Source organism: Caloenas nicobarica, chromosome 6, assembly GCF_036013445.1.
Source record: "Caloenas nicobarica isolate bCalNic1 chromosome 6, bCalNic1.hap1, whole genome shotgun sequence".
Taxonomy (NCBI): Eukaryota; Metazoa; Chordata; class Aves; order Columbiformes; family Columbidae; genus Caloenas; species Caloenas nicobarica.
Genome location: NC_088250.1, coordinates 20,371,457 through 20,384,789, shown reverse-complemented (window position 1 = coordinate 20,384,789; position 13,333 = coordinate 20,371,457). Strand labels below are relative to the sequence as shown.

Sequence of the window (13,333 nt, the reverse complement as noted above, 5' to 3'; positions counted from 1 at the left end):
GCCTACCCACGGCACAAGCCCGGCCGGCCCCGCCCGTGCGCTGGGGAGGCAGAGGGTGCCACTCGCCCGGGGCGGCTGCCAGGCCGGCCCCCCCGGACCGGGCTGGCCGCGGAGCCGTCACTTACCCCGGCCGCCCCCCCCGGAGCCGGGCCCGACGGGGGGGCCGTCGGCGCTGGGACGCGGAGCGAAATCAGCCAAGCCATATCCCCCCCTCAAAGCCTTCCCGGAGTGCTGGGGGGGCAGGGGCAGTTCTCGCCCCGCGGCTGCCCCGCTCCTCGAGGCTTTCCTGGCCCCGGGCGCTGAGCCCCGCGTAGCTGCCGCCTTGTCCGGGGGCACACGGTTCACAGCGGTGTCTGCCCCGTCCTACCGGACAGGAAAAGAGCATGAGGAAACAGATTACAAACATATGTATACTTATGCATCTACGGTGCGGGCGGCGGTGCAGCGAGCCTATGCATCCGCTAGCCTTCGCCGTCCCCAGCACAGCGTGAGCAGCATCCAACCCGTACGAACAGCGGGCGAAATGCGGAGCCTGAAAGGGCTCCGGGAGCTGCGGGGATGCTGCAGGGGTGAAACACGAACACCCCCCCACACACACCAGGTGCGACTAGCCCAGGGAGAGCTGCTGCTAGCAGGCAACAAATAAATACTAATAAATAAATAAATAAATAAAAAATAACTATATAGGAGAAGGAAGGCGCAGAGAGCCAGCCTGATAGCTCCCCGTCCCGGGGCGTTGTGCTCTGCTCCCAGACCTTTGACAAGTGTCCCCCAGCTGGGCAGAGCCCCGCCCCGGGGACCCCACATCCTGCCCGACCCCACGGGGCCGAGCCGCGCTCCGCACCGCACCGGCACACCGGGCTGGAGACGCGCTGCTGGGCGAGGGGGGTAGGCGGGAAGGGGACAGAACTCAGGCGTTTGGGGGGAACTTTATTTGAAGGGCCTGTAAAAACGACGCAGGGCTGTGGGCTATCTCTGTTCCCGTCCTGGCCACGTCCCGCGCCCACGGTTTCCTCTTGCATCCCGGACGAGCGGTTTAGCAAAACTTGTCATTTTGCGGAGGAGTGTCCATCCCCCTTATGCCCTCCACCCCGTCGGGGTCTGCGAAGGCACCGCGCACTGCCGGGAGCACAGCCTCTGCCACATCACGGGGGCCGCGGCGCTGCTCGCCACGCGTACCCTTGCCTCTAGAGGCGGCCCCGTTGTCTTCCTCTCCTCGCTCCGTGCCCGCTGCCCCAGCGTTTCACCGCCTGCCAGCGGGGAAACTCCTTCCCCCCGACCCGAGCGGGTGGCCCAGGCTCCTGCCGCCGGGTCTGCCCACGGCCCCGCGGAGGACGACGGAGGGGAGAGGTGAGGGACGGGCCGGCCCCGCTGCTCTCGGGGCGGGTCTGGGCTCCCCTTCCCGTCCGCGCCGCTGGGGCAGGGCCGGACCGGGGGGCAGCTGCCGTTTCCCCCTTTGTCTCTCTTGCTCCCTCTTTTCGCCTCATATACCGCCGCCTCTCTTGTCTTCCAACTTCCCTCCTCTTTTCCTCACTCCTCCTTCGCACCTTTCCCCACCCCCTCCCGTCGCCTCCAAGCTTTCCCCAAGTTCTCAGGAACAAACCGCCCTCCCGGGCTCACCCACTCCGGCGAGTCCCTGTGGGGTCAGCTTCCCCCTCGCCTTCCCCGGCCCCGCCTGGGCTCCTCAAGCCAAGGGCTATCGGGAGAGTCCCGGCCGGGCTGCGCATTCCGTGCCCCGGGCGAGCTGGCCTGGGCCTCTCAATCATTTTGTCTGCAGAGGGATCCTCCGCACCGGTCCCTCTCCCTCCGCACCCTCCCACATTGGTTGAGCCCTCGAGGCGACAAGGGGTAGAAACTCCACTCTCAACTCCCTTCTTCCAGCCGCCAGGACCTCCAGGGATGCAGCCCCGAGGGGTACTACACCCCTCGGGGCTGCAGCTTGGAGGGGCACAGCCGGGAGGGGTGCGTCCCGAGTGGCACAGCCTAGAAGAGGGTTCAGCTCGGAGGAGTGTAGAGTACATCCTGGAGTGCTCCAGCCCTCCATGGATACATCCCAGAGGGGTTCAGCTATGAGGGATGTAGCCCTCCAGGGGTACATCCCGGAGAGCTACAGCTGCTGCCTTCAGCCTCGAAGGGCCACAGAGGGACTTGGGGACAGCCACCAGCTCCAGCCCAGGCAAAGCTCCCACGCAGGAGCCAATCCCAAGCGAAATGTCGCTGGCGCCAGCAGGCGGGGGGGTGGGAGGCTCTGGGCTGCTGCAGGCAGCGCTGAGTGATTCATGGCCTTGCCGTGAAGACTGGCAGGGGCGAGATTTTATTGTAGACGAGGAGAGAGTGGGAAGAAGTGGGGAGGTTGCCCGCTTGCGGCAACAGTTGAAATGGGGAGGAGGTGGAAGAGACACAGTTCTCCAGCCAGTGAACGCCAGGGAGACACCCCCAACCTCTCCCATCCCTAAAGAAACTCAACGCGGACACTGTGGAAACAATAATTTATTTAAATAATCTCTGCTTATTGTAAAGGAAACATTAAAGAGTGTTTAAGTTTTCTATAATAAATAACCGAAAATACCTTTTTAATTTTTGTTTTGTTTTCTTTCACGACGGCAGACATCAAAGGCGCAGGGGCAGGACAAGCGGCTGGGTTGCTGGCGGGGGGGGCGGATGGGAGGGCTCGCCACGGCTCGGTGCTCGCCCCGGGGAGGCCCCGTCGGGGCACCAAACCTTCCCGGAGGCACCGCGCGGGCGGGAGCTCCCCTGCCGGAGGGGCAGAGCCGCCCCGGCTCTGGCTCCGCCGCCTGCAACCGGTCCCCCTCGCCTGATGGTTTCGTACACGACTAAAAAGGATAACTAAACACAGCAGGCTCTCGTTTTAAATCTACATATAAAAATTATTTATCTTTTTTTTTCTTAACATTTTATTTTTTTTTATTCCCCAACATCAAAATGAGGTCATCCGCAAAGGCACCTATCAACTTTAAAAAAATAAAAATAAAGTTAACCAAAGTTCGGCACCAGTGGTTCGATGAAGAAGCCGGGGATGAGGAAGAGGGACGCAGGGACGGGATGAGGGGATCCCGGCGCGACGGGATGGAGGGTGGAGCGATTCCTCTCCGCTGGGACGGCCGGAGCCAGGCTTCATCTGAACACCAGTGCTGCACCTCGGTGCCCCGCGGCCGCCGGGCGCGGGCCCGCGGGCTCAAGTCTCTGCGGCGCCTAGAAGAGGCCGCCGCCGCCGTGGTGGTGGGGCGCTTGCGCCGGCTGCGGGAGGGGGGCGGCCGCCGGCAGGTGCGCGGGGCCGCCGGGCGCCGGCGGGTACCACGAGTAGCTGCCGAGGAAGGCGGCGGCGGGGCTGGGGCTGGCGGTGCCGGCCGCCGTGCGCGGGTGCGGCGCGAAGTCCCAGGCCGGGGGCGAGGCGGGGGGCGGCGGCGAAGCGCTGCGGCGGGGGGGCGGCTCCGCCGGGATCTCGCCGCTCTTCCACATCTTCTTGAACTTGGAGCGGCGGTTCTGAAACCAGATCTTCACCTGAGGGGAGAGAGGCGTCAGGCAGCCGCAGTCTCTGCCGAGCAGCCCCGGCGCCCGGGCCGCCCACGGCGGGGCAGGGACGAACAAAGCCCTGGGCAGCTCCGGCGCTTCCTCGGCGGTGCGGCCACTTCTCCCGCCTCCCACCCTGGGGCCGTCGAGGTACCGCGGACCAGGCTCCTTACCACGCCCGCGCCCGATCCCGTCGAGGGTGAGCGGCCCCGACGGGGAGACACTCGCCCGGGGCCCCACGGCGGGAGAGCCCTACCTGTGTCTGAGTGAGGCCCAGGGAGGCCGCCAGCTCCGCTCTCTCGGGCAGGGCGAGGTACTGGGTTTTCTGGAAGCGCCTCTGCAGAGCCGCCAGCTGGAAACTGGAGTAGATGGTCCGGGGCTTCCGCACTTTCTTCGGCTTCCCGTTCACGATCCTGATCTCCGGCTCGCAGTCTTCCTTCTCTGCTGCGGCAGAAAAACGGCGGCCCCGGTGAGGAGTGGGGTCCCCACCGCCCCGGGCCCTGACCGCAGCGCGGCATCACCGCCCGCCCCGTCGAGACGGCCCCGCGGAGATGAGCGCCCTCTCGGCCCACCCCGGGTCCCCAGCTGCGACTGCCTCCTTGCTAGGCCTGGAGGGGCTGCTCGGCTCCCGCCGGCTCCCTCGAGCTGCGTCCCCCGGGCCTCAGACGTACCGGAGTCGTTGTTGGCCGGAGAGGCCCTGCTGCCGTAGGGCCCGTAGGAACCGTAGACGCCCGCGTAGCCCAGGTCGTAGCCGGCCTTGGCGGAATAGGGGGCGGTGCCGCCGCCCGCGTAGGGGTAGGAGCCCACCGCGCCGTAGGGCGTCCCGCCCGCAGCCCCGTGCTGCTGGTTGGTGTAGTAGCTGCTGTCGGTGGCCGTGGAGACGGGCAGTGTAGGGGACTCCTGCGGTTTGTGCAGGCCGCTGTGCTGATGGTAGCTGCCGGCGGAGATCTGGCTGGCGTGCATGTCCGGCACCAGGCTCTCCAGCACCCCGGTCATCCCGCGCCCCCGCCCGCCGGGGCACGGGCTGCCGCCGCCCCGCGGCCGTCCCCACCAGGGAGAGGCGATCAGGGCCGCGCCACCATGCTCGCCGCGCTCCACTCCGCGCCCGCGGGGCCGGGCCGGGCCGGGCCGGGCAGCCGCGCTCCCGCCGCCGCCAGCGGGACGGGCTCTGCGGCGCCGCGCGCCGCCGGGACGGCATTTAACACCGGTCACGTGGCGCGGCGCACGTCACCTAGCAACGGCCAATAGGGTGCCCGGGCGCGCCGTATCCCCGCGGATTCGCGGGATGGGAGCGGCGCCGGGCGCGGGTACGAGCGGCCGCGGGGTTGCGCCCTGCTGGGGGCTGCGCGGCGCCACGAACCGCCCCGGTATCGGTGCCGTGGTCTTCTGCGGCCCCGTCGTGCGGCTCATGCCGTCGACCCACTATGCCGCCGCCGCCCTCTGCCGCCGCCGGCCCGGTCCGACGGGGCGGTCCGACTGCTAACAGCGAGCGCACGGGTCTGCGGCTCGGCCCCGTGGCTACTGCCGCGCTGTGCCCGGTGTGTGCCCCCGCCCGGCCGGCGACCCCAGGGAAAGGCCCGCGGCGTCCGTCCCCCCGTGAGCAGCATCCTCGCGCGGGCGCGGCTGGCGGCGAGGGATGGTAGGACGGCAAGCGGCGTGCGAGGATGTGGAGGCCGGGTCGGAGGTGCCTCTCGGGTGTCCATGCCCTGGGGAATCAGCCATGTCGGGAGACCGCTGCCCGTCCCCTTTCAGTGCCAGGGTGGCGGCGCTTTTCAGCGAAACCTCTGCAACGTTACACGCGGGGGCGTGACACTCCGTCTGGTACACACGCACGTGTATTTGACACAGCAGTTGCTGGCGGCACCTACGGGACCTCCCTTCACGCGGCGGCCAGTGACCAGGCGTTGTTGCGGCTCTGGAACCACTGCGGTCCGGCGATGCCGGGCACCCCCGCGCGGCCACCCGTGTCCCTGCCCCGTCCCTGGCGGCTGCACAGAGGCCGGCGCCGGCCGTCGAGGAGGGTGGGTGGCCGCGGCGGCGCTGCCCTCGGCCGCCCCCTTCCGGGGACAGCGCCACGGGGCAGCAGCAACCGGCGTGGCGTCCGTGGGCAGCCGGAGCGGCGTTTCAGCGGCGCAGGGAAATGGTTACAGAACTGGCTTTTATTTTCCAAATTTTATTATAATTTTTCTCTCTCGACTGTCTCGCCTCGGAGTGGAGCCGCTTCTCAGGAAATGCGTTTCTTTCACAGGGGTTGTTAAACGCGGACGGTCCCCGCGCCGCCCGGGGTGGCCGCGTCCCTGCACGAGGGGGGTTGGCGGGAATCTCACGGGTGGGCCCCCGCGCAGCGGGCAGGGAAGGAGGCGACACTGGTGCGAGAGTGGCTGCGAACGGGACAAAAAAGGGCTAAAGGGAACGAGAGACCGGCCGCCGTGGCGGAATTCGCGCGCCCCCGCGAGCTCCGCGCGAGCCGACCGCGTGCCCCCGCGAGCCCCGGCGCGTGCCCCCTCAGGATCCCCTCGCGCCCGCCCCCGCCCGGCGCGGGGCCGTTCCCTCACGGCGCAGGTGCCGCTGCCGGGCGGCCCCGCCGCACGTCCCGCCCCCGCCGCGGGGCGGCCTCATCCCGGCTGCGGCCCCGCTGCGGTCGCTTTGAAGCGGAGAGCGGCTGGAGCCCGTCCGTCTGTGCCCGGGGGCGCGGCGGCGGCGCTGCGGCGGGCGCCGGGCGAAGGTGAGCGGGGCCGGGCCGAGCCGACGCCTCGTGACGCTGGCGGCGACAGGTGGCCCTGGGAGCGGGGCCGCGGAGGCGGGGTGCTCGGCCGGGCCGGCGTTGAGCCCGGGGTACGGCCTCCGGAAGAAACGAAGTGCCGAGAATGCGGGGTGACCCTGCTGGTAGCTGGCGCCCGGCCCTGCGCGGCGAGCGGAGCCCGAGGGGTCCCGGGGACGGGCCGGGAAATGCAGCGGCGGCTGCAGAGGAGACACGGCGCCTGTTCCGGTGGGGTTGCGTACTGTTGTCTCTCTCAAACATGGTTAGTTTTTAATGAAAAAAAGGAAAAAAAATCCGCAGTCTGAGTCTACTGCTGTCCCAAGTTACATCGTTGTACGACTGTTTCTCACTATTTCTGTCCGTTGCAGCCTGAAACGGCCGTTGACCAGCACGGGTGAGAACGGGAGAGGCAGACCGCATTTGGTGATTATCGGCAGAGATCAGGGAAATCAGCTACTCTTAATTAGTCGCGTTTTGAAGCATGTAGGATAGGTTTTTTTAAAAAACAAAACACTACAAAGGAGAAAGGACATGTCACATTACTTCATTCTGAGGACTTAATAATGCCAAAGACTTTCTTGGAAATTTGTCTTGTTACGTAGCAAAATTTTTTTAAAAAATTAAATATTTTAGTTCTTATATAGCCCCATGGATGTGCATTTACACAAAAAGTAAAGGGCACGGGTTTGTTTACTTCAGCTTACATGAACAGTCGTTTTCATCCAAGTTGTTCCTCATAAGTTAGTGCAGGGCTCACAAATTTAAGGGAATTGTCACGTGGTAGCTGCTTCAGAGTCTTCGTTGGTGCTTTTTTTCTTCCCTGTGTGGAGGCACAGGCTCTGCTGGAATGACCACTGGAGAGCTGCTTATGTCTATATTCATATGGCTGATCTTGTAGATCTAATTTTATTATTTCTCATTTACCTGAACTTTGCTCATGAGTAAGATGGTTGTTTTAAACACTGACTTGTATAAATAAGGGCATGACTCCAGGCTGTGAAGATGAACAGATTACGATGCAGGGAGGGAAGACATGAGGAAGGAAGGAGGAAGGGTTGTACTAGTAAGAAACGACTCTGTTACCATGACTGTTTTAAAGCATGCTCCTCTGAATCAGTGTTGCTATTAGCAAGGAGTTAAAAAAAATAGTGGCATTCGGCTGTCCCTTGTTTATGTGTTTGTGTTTTCTCCTGTTAATAACTTTAATTCTCCTTTTTTGGTCTCTGCTTTGGGAATTGTGATTGCTGTCCAGATAGGCAACTAGAAAGGACTCTGGGAGACGAAGGTGTGAGGTAGAACTGGGAGAGGAGTGTTTTGTGTACCTGCTACTACTACTTGGCAGCCTTGCTTGTTCTTGGTTTAATAGATTATGTAATTGTTTATGTCCTGTGAGAAGGAATGTTGGGGTCATCCAAAACAGATATTGTGTGGAGGTTAGTCATTCAGTTGCACATGGGAGAAAGATGCTTGGACTTCAGTGTTCAAAAGTTTTGGTTGTGAGATTTATATAAATGTACAGCACTTATTGCCAGAGGCTGCAAAACAATCGAACTGGAGTTGTTGTTGACTTTTTTGTTTTAGAAGTATCCTCATGCTGCTAGAACTGTGGAGGTATTTTGTTTATCAAACATACTAAACACAGTGTGTGCAAACACAAGAAAGGACTGTCAGTCTTTAAAATCATCACCTCTCCAGTTGATCGGTTTGTATTAACTTTTTTTTTTTTTTTAAACAGGCCAAATGTATATGACTCATAGAAATGGCTACAGTAGCTCCTACCTGGTATATTTTGTTTTATTTTTTATTAACTATCATTTATATGATTGTCTTCCTAAAACAGACTTCATGTAAGAAAAATGTGAAAGCACTTAAAGGCTAGCATCTTCAGTCTTTACATATGGTATAGACTTAACTTAAGGATCAACAGAGCAAGTCTTTCCATGATGTTTTATCTCAAGTTTCACTGAAGAGAACCATACTCAGTGTTAAGAAAGAGATTAATTTTTAATTCACTGTAGTTGTTAATATGATTTTATCTGTTATGATCCACATCTGCCTGAACCATTTAACTTATTTCAGTGGGAATGTGGTGAATCTTGGGAAAAAGGCCTGTTATTTCTGATAACATTACAAAACAGTAATTGGTAGTAGTCTTTACTGCAGTAGCATGTTAACAACTACAGGTTTCTTTTAACGTCTGTGGGAAATACTTTCCAGTGGATTTATGGTGATAAAATTCGTGGTATATTTCTGAGTATTTGTCTTCATAATAGAAAGGTAATTTAAATCATGTGCCATGTGAAGCCGCGAAGAGGGTATATGCTTGCATTATACCTATGACATCTGGTATTACATTCTGGAGTAAAGATAACAGCTAAATCTTCCTTTCAGGAGAGATTAAGCATATCAGCTTTTAGGAAATTGTATGAATCTTTCCAACACCCATCCAGAAGCTTGCTACCTGCTGTGCTTAGTTTCAGAATCCAGTGTTGTTGTTTTCCTCTCTAAAAACTGTTCATTCTCTCATCCATCTGTGCATCAGATTACTTCCTTCCAAAAATCACAAAACTCTTCTGGGAAGAATATGCCCCCTTGCATGGTTCCCCGAGGTTTCCTTTTCTTAGCCCCTTGTTGTAAGCAGCTTACAAAAGCATGATAGGGGACATAGGCTCTGTAAAATCCTTTCAGAGTTGTTTATTAAGCTGTCTTGGCCTCAGTTTATCTTTCTCAGTCAAGATTCACTGGCAGCTCAGTACTTTTCTTCAGTAGAAACATTTGCAGACTAAAGCACAAACTGTGGCTTTTAATAGTGGATTAGTCCAGTGTTATTTAGCACAGGTGTTTCTCATTTGTTTCCTTGTACTATATTGAGGAAATGCACAGCCCGATGTATTGGGGATGAATGTCTAATATCAGCACATTCTTGGGTCTAATTATCGCTACAGATGGTGGGGGGGGAAGGAAGGTCTGTGTGCAGAATGTGAAGGCTATAGAGCAGCAATCCACCATGTGTGGCATGTGGGTTTTGGGAATAAAGCAGAACATGCCCGAGCAGTCCCTCTTGAGTCTTCTATGGCTGTGAAATCCCACTCGATGCTTAAGTAGGGCCCTTCAGGCTGTTCTGACCACCTCTTGTGTTTCCAGCTTTTTTTGTTATTTGTTATTTACCAGCTGTATCATAAATAACAGCACTGATGAAAGCTACATACCTTTTTTTTTTTTCCTTCCCCCTCCAACAAGGGGATTGGTAGAACAGCTAGAAAGTAATCTTTTTAATAGTGTTATATGGGAATGTTAACCAGCCACAGGCTGGGCAACTGTGGCTGCAGGTACATGTACACTCTGGAGCAGGTAGTTCTGAGCCCACTCTGTAGTAGATTTGAGTAAACTCAGGATCAGCCCACAAGTAAATTTTTGTTGAAACTGTTCCGTGTGTGAATATTTAGATGGAAAAATTCTTCAGTAAGAACATGCAGGAAAAATACTTGCAAGACGAATCATTGGATAATTTCTAATATTGCTGTAGATTACAAATGTGAGAGAAGCTGAGAGGTATATTTTGTGGGAACAGATTTAGGGATTTAGGCTGAGTTCATAATTTGTGTTATTGTGAACTCTTGTTTTGCACAGGTAGTGGAGAACAGATTTTTTTGGCCTTGATTTTAACACCTGTACAACCTTTACCTGTGCAGTCTAAGCACAGTTTAAGCAAACTGTTCAGCACGGAGAATAACCTAGACTGCTTTGGTTTAAGTGTGATTATTTTAAGAGTTCAATTTAGTGGGCAATGGTATTTGGAGCTGAAAAATGCTATATTCACCTCAGTGTGCTTGGTTGAATTTTGATTTGTAGTACCACTGAACTGCCTGAGGCGTGTAGTGCAGTTTCTCCTTGCAGCATGTTGCCTGAGCTGACACCTCTTCTGACTGGCAAATAGCAAGGTCTGTTCCTGCTGGAAAGCATGAATGTCTTGCTTGGAAGGATGGGATGTTTGTTTTGCTTCAAAGATGATATGCTCAAGAACAGACCTCCTAAGTGGATTATACAGCTGCAACACACTTGGGGCAAGTCCTAGATGGCTGCATTTCCATCTGGAATGGACTCGAATTATGGGCCATGCAAACTGCCGGCCACTCTTTCCAGGAACACTTAGTGCTCTGGGATTTGGCACTGGCTAGCCCTAGCCTTCATAGGCAACTTAAGCAGAGATGGTGAATTGCTTAAAGACGTAAATTTAAAAGAAAACCTTATTTCCTGTAGTGAGAAAACATGCACATACAAACGACAAAAATAATTGTCCTTGAAGTTCATCACTCTTAAACAGCAAATTAAGTCAACATGATCAGAAGTGAATTGAGACGATCTTGACTTACGAAGCCACAGCTGTCCCTTGGGCTGCCTAGGGGACCTTTTCCTCGAGCTGTAATAGCTGAAGTCCGTCATATAAGTAGGGAAACAGAGGGAGTTTTGGGCAGTGAGGTGTCTGTGAGGAGTACTCAACCTGAGACTCTGCACACATATCTATTCTGTTCCTCTCTTGGAGGGAAGGGGATTAAAGGAACTGTGTTCACATTTACAGGAGTTACTGGCCTTTGGTTTTCTTCTGGTTGCTTAGCTTACAGTATTGGCACGTGCTTTACACGTGTATTTCATCTGATAGTATTTTTGCTGTTGGCAGAGTGCCTAGATCTGAGAATTACTTTCCTTTTATGAAGACTGCTATACATCTAAATAATATAAGTTAGAATGTTGCTTTTGACTTGTGTGCGTGCCTGTCAGGGGTTAGTGTTGCCATCGAGACCAGCTCAAGCTCCTTTATATGTGTGTGTGTGTGTGTGTGTGTATGTATATATATTTTTTTTTTTTTAAACTTGGAAACTATGTAACCAAGAAGAAGAGAGATAACAGAAGATACTGGAAATGAAGGTAGAGCACAGCAGCTACTAAGAAAAGATTACATGAAGTGATAAGTGGGAAGTTAGCTAAGCAAATTCTATTGCTTTCAGGCCCTCTTACATTATTAACTGACTTTGCATCTAATTTGCAAAAGCAGTTGAACAAATATATTAAAATTAATAATGGGAACGTTCATGTGTAAGGAGTCTAAGTGGCCACAGGATGTCCCCACTGATCCATGCTGATGCATCCTGATAGGCTATTTATCCTGTAGTATAAAGCTTGACACATTTCTTCAGTGTGATAGTTTATATGTTGGAGGTTTAACATTCATTTTCATACTCCCAATGCTTATTAATTGACAAGGCAACCAATTAACATCTTGTCTGATAGAGGAGGGAAAAAGGGGAATGCTTTACTTGGCTTCCTTGCTTTAGGTCTGTGTTCTCTTTTAATTTCCAAATATTAGCAATGGACAAGACTTCATTTTTTTCGACGTAACAAATATTAACTCCATGTGAATACAGTTTAGTCATTCAAATTAGAATGAGTGTCTGTTCCAAAAGGTAATTTTCTGCTCACTTTTAAAAGCTTGCTACAGTTGGTTTGCATGCTAACTGAGAAAGCAAAGGGGCATATTTATCTCAGGGCTTGTCTGAACAAGGCTGGCAGCATCGAATAAACTAAGGTGTGAAAGTAAGTGTTTTCTGGGTGTTAGGGTAACCTACTGTGGAAATGGTTTAATTTAAACAGAAGTGAGGCATTCTGCAAAATAAACGTATTCATTCAGGAAGATGGTACAGAGAATAGCTACAATAATAAAATGTACACTCTGTTTTCTGAAGAACATGTATCCCAGATCTATGTATATACCATATGTGATGGACCAGACTGGCTGATGCTGCACAAGGATATATGCACGGCAAAGTATAGAGCATAAGAAGCTCTGTGTTAGGGCTGGGACTTTATGTGACAATAGACTCCCATGTCTAAGACCGTGCTGTTACATGTAGGCCACGGCAGTGTTTTCCTTATGAATTCTTTATAGCTATGGCAACTATATCCAGTTGCTTCAGATTTTCAGTACCTCTGAAAAATCACAGCCCGTGTTTTGAAAAATCAGATAGTGTTTGAGATGAGGAAAAATAACATTTTGAGTAGCCTGTTGTGCCTTGAAATCCATGCACTGGGGCTTTGTATGCTGAGTACAGACAGGCGTATGTATACATTCATACTTTTTTTATGTGTGTGTGGCCATTCAGCATTCTGGGAATGACTGAAAAGGAAACTCTTCTTCACCGAGCAACTTATTGCAGTGCAGGAGCTGTGAATTATATTTTTGTATCAGTGGCACACTTGCTTTTTCTTACTGAATCGAATGCTGCAATATCGGCAGCATTCTGCAGTCTTGTTTGTCTGGTAGCTTCCAAGCTTGGATTTTCTATCCTATTTTAAATAGCTCTGTAGACCAGACTTGTCTAAATAACTACAGTAATTATGCTGCAAACAACAGATGACTGGCATTTCACCTAGATGTGTTTCCTTGGGAGTTGATGAATGTGAACTCGGGTTCTTAAGAATAACTACTCTAGAAGTAAGCTTGGAGTGCAGCACTGAGTTAACATATGAACTAAATCTATTATTGTCCATGAAGACATGCTACCCAAATCTATATGAATGCATATGCTTTTATTATTGAAAGGGAGGAGGAGACAAATATTTTCTCTTTTCCAGCATGCTATGCCTTCTGGCTGTTTTATGTGGAAATACAAGTTAGCTGTTTTGTATCTATGGTTTTCATGACCAGTGTGAAAGGAGTTTTAGAAAGGAGGCTTATGCTATCATCCGCTTAACTATATATAAGTTTTCCACCAGACCAGATTCATACTACTGCCACCACTGCCTACTTAGTCAGTTGCCTCATTGACATCAGAGGTAGCTTTGCATGAAAGACAAAACTGAAGGCAGCAATAAGAAATGTGGTCTCAGGCCCTCTACTTACAGTATGGCATTGCTGGCATGGCTCGCTCTGCTCTGTGTGTGTCTCTATGATGCAGGAATGTAGCAGTGCTGTGGTTGGAGTACAGCAGCCCTCAACTTGCTGTGGGAATGAGGATTTTGATGTTGCTGTCTCTGACCAGAAGA

The 13,333-nt window shown here is 53.8% G+C and overlaps 1 protein-coding gene across 1 annotated transcript; it reads right to left on the bottom strand.

Annotated features, from left to right (window-relative positions):
- Window positions 1-3,213: 3,213 nt before the first annotated feature.
- Window positions 3,214-4,527, bottom strand: DLX2 (distal-less homeobox 2). Its single transcript, XM_065638159.1, has 3 exons — window positions 4,203-4,527; window positions 3,788-3,975; window positions 3,214-3,522 (listed from the first exon to the last, which is right to left on the bottom strand). Exons 1-3 carry the CDS (start codon window positions 4,525-4,527, stop codon window positions 3,214-3,216), a joined length of 822 nt encoding a protein of 273 aa, XP_065494231.1.
- Between the last annotated feature and the right edge of the window lie 8,806 nt (window positions 4,528-13,333).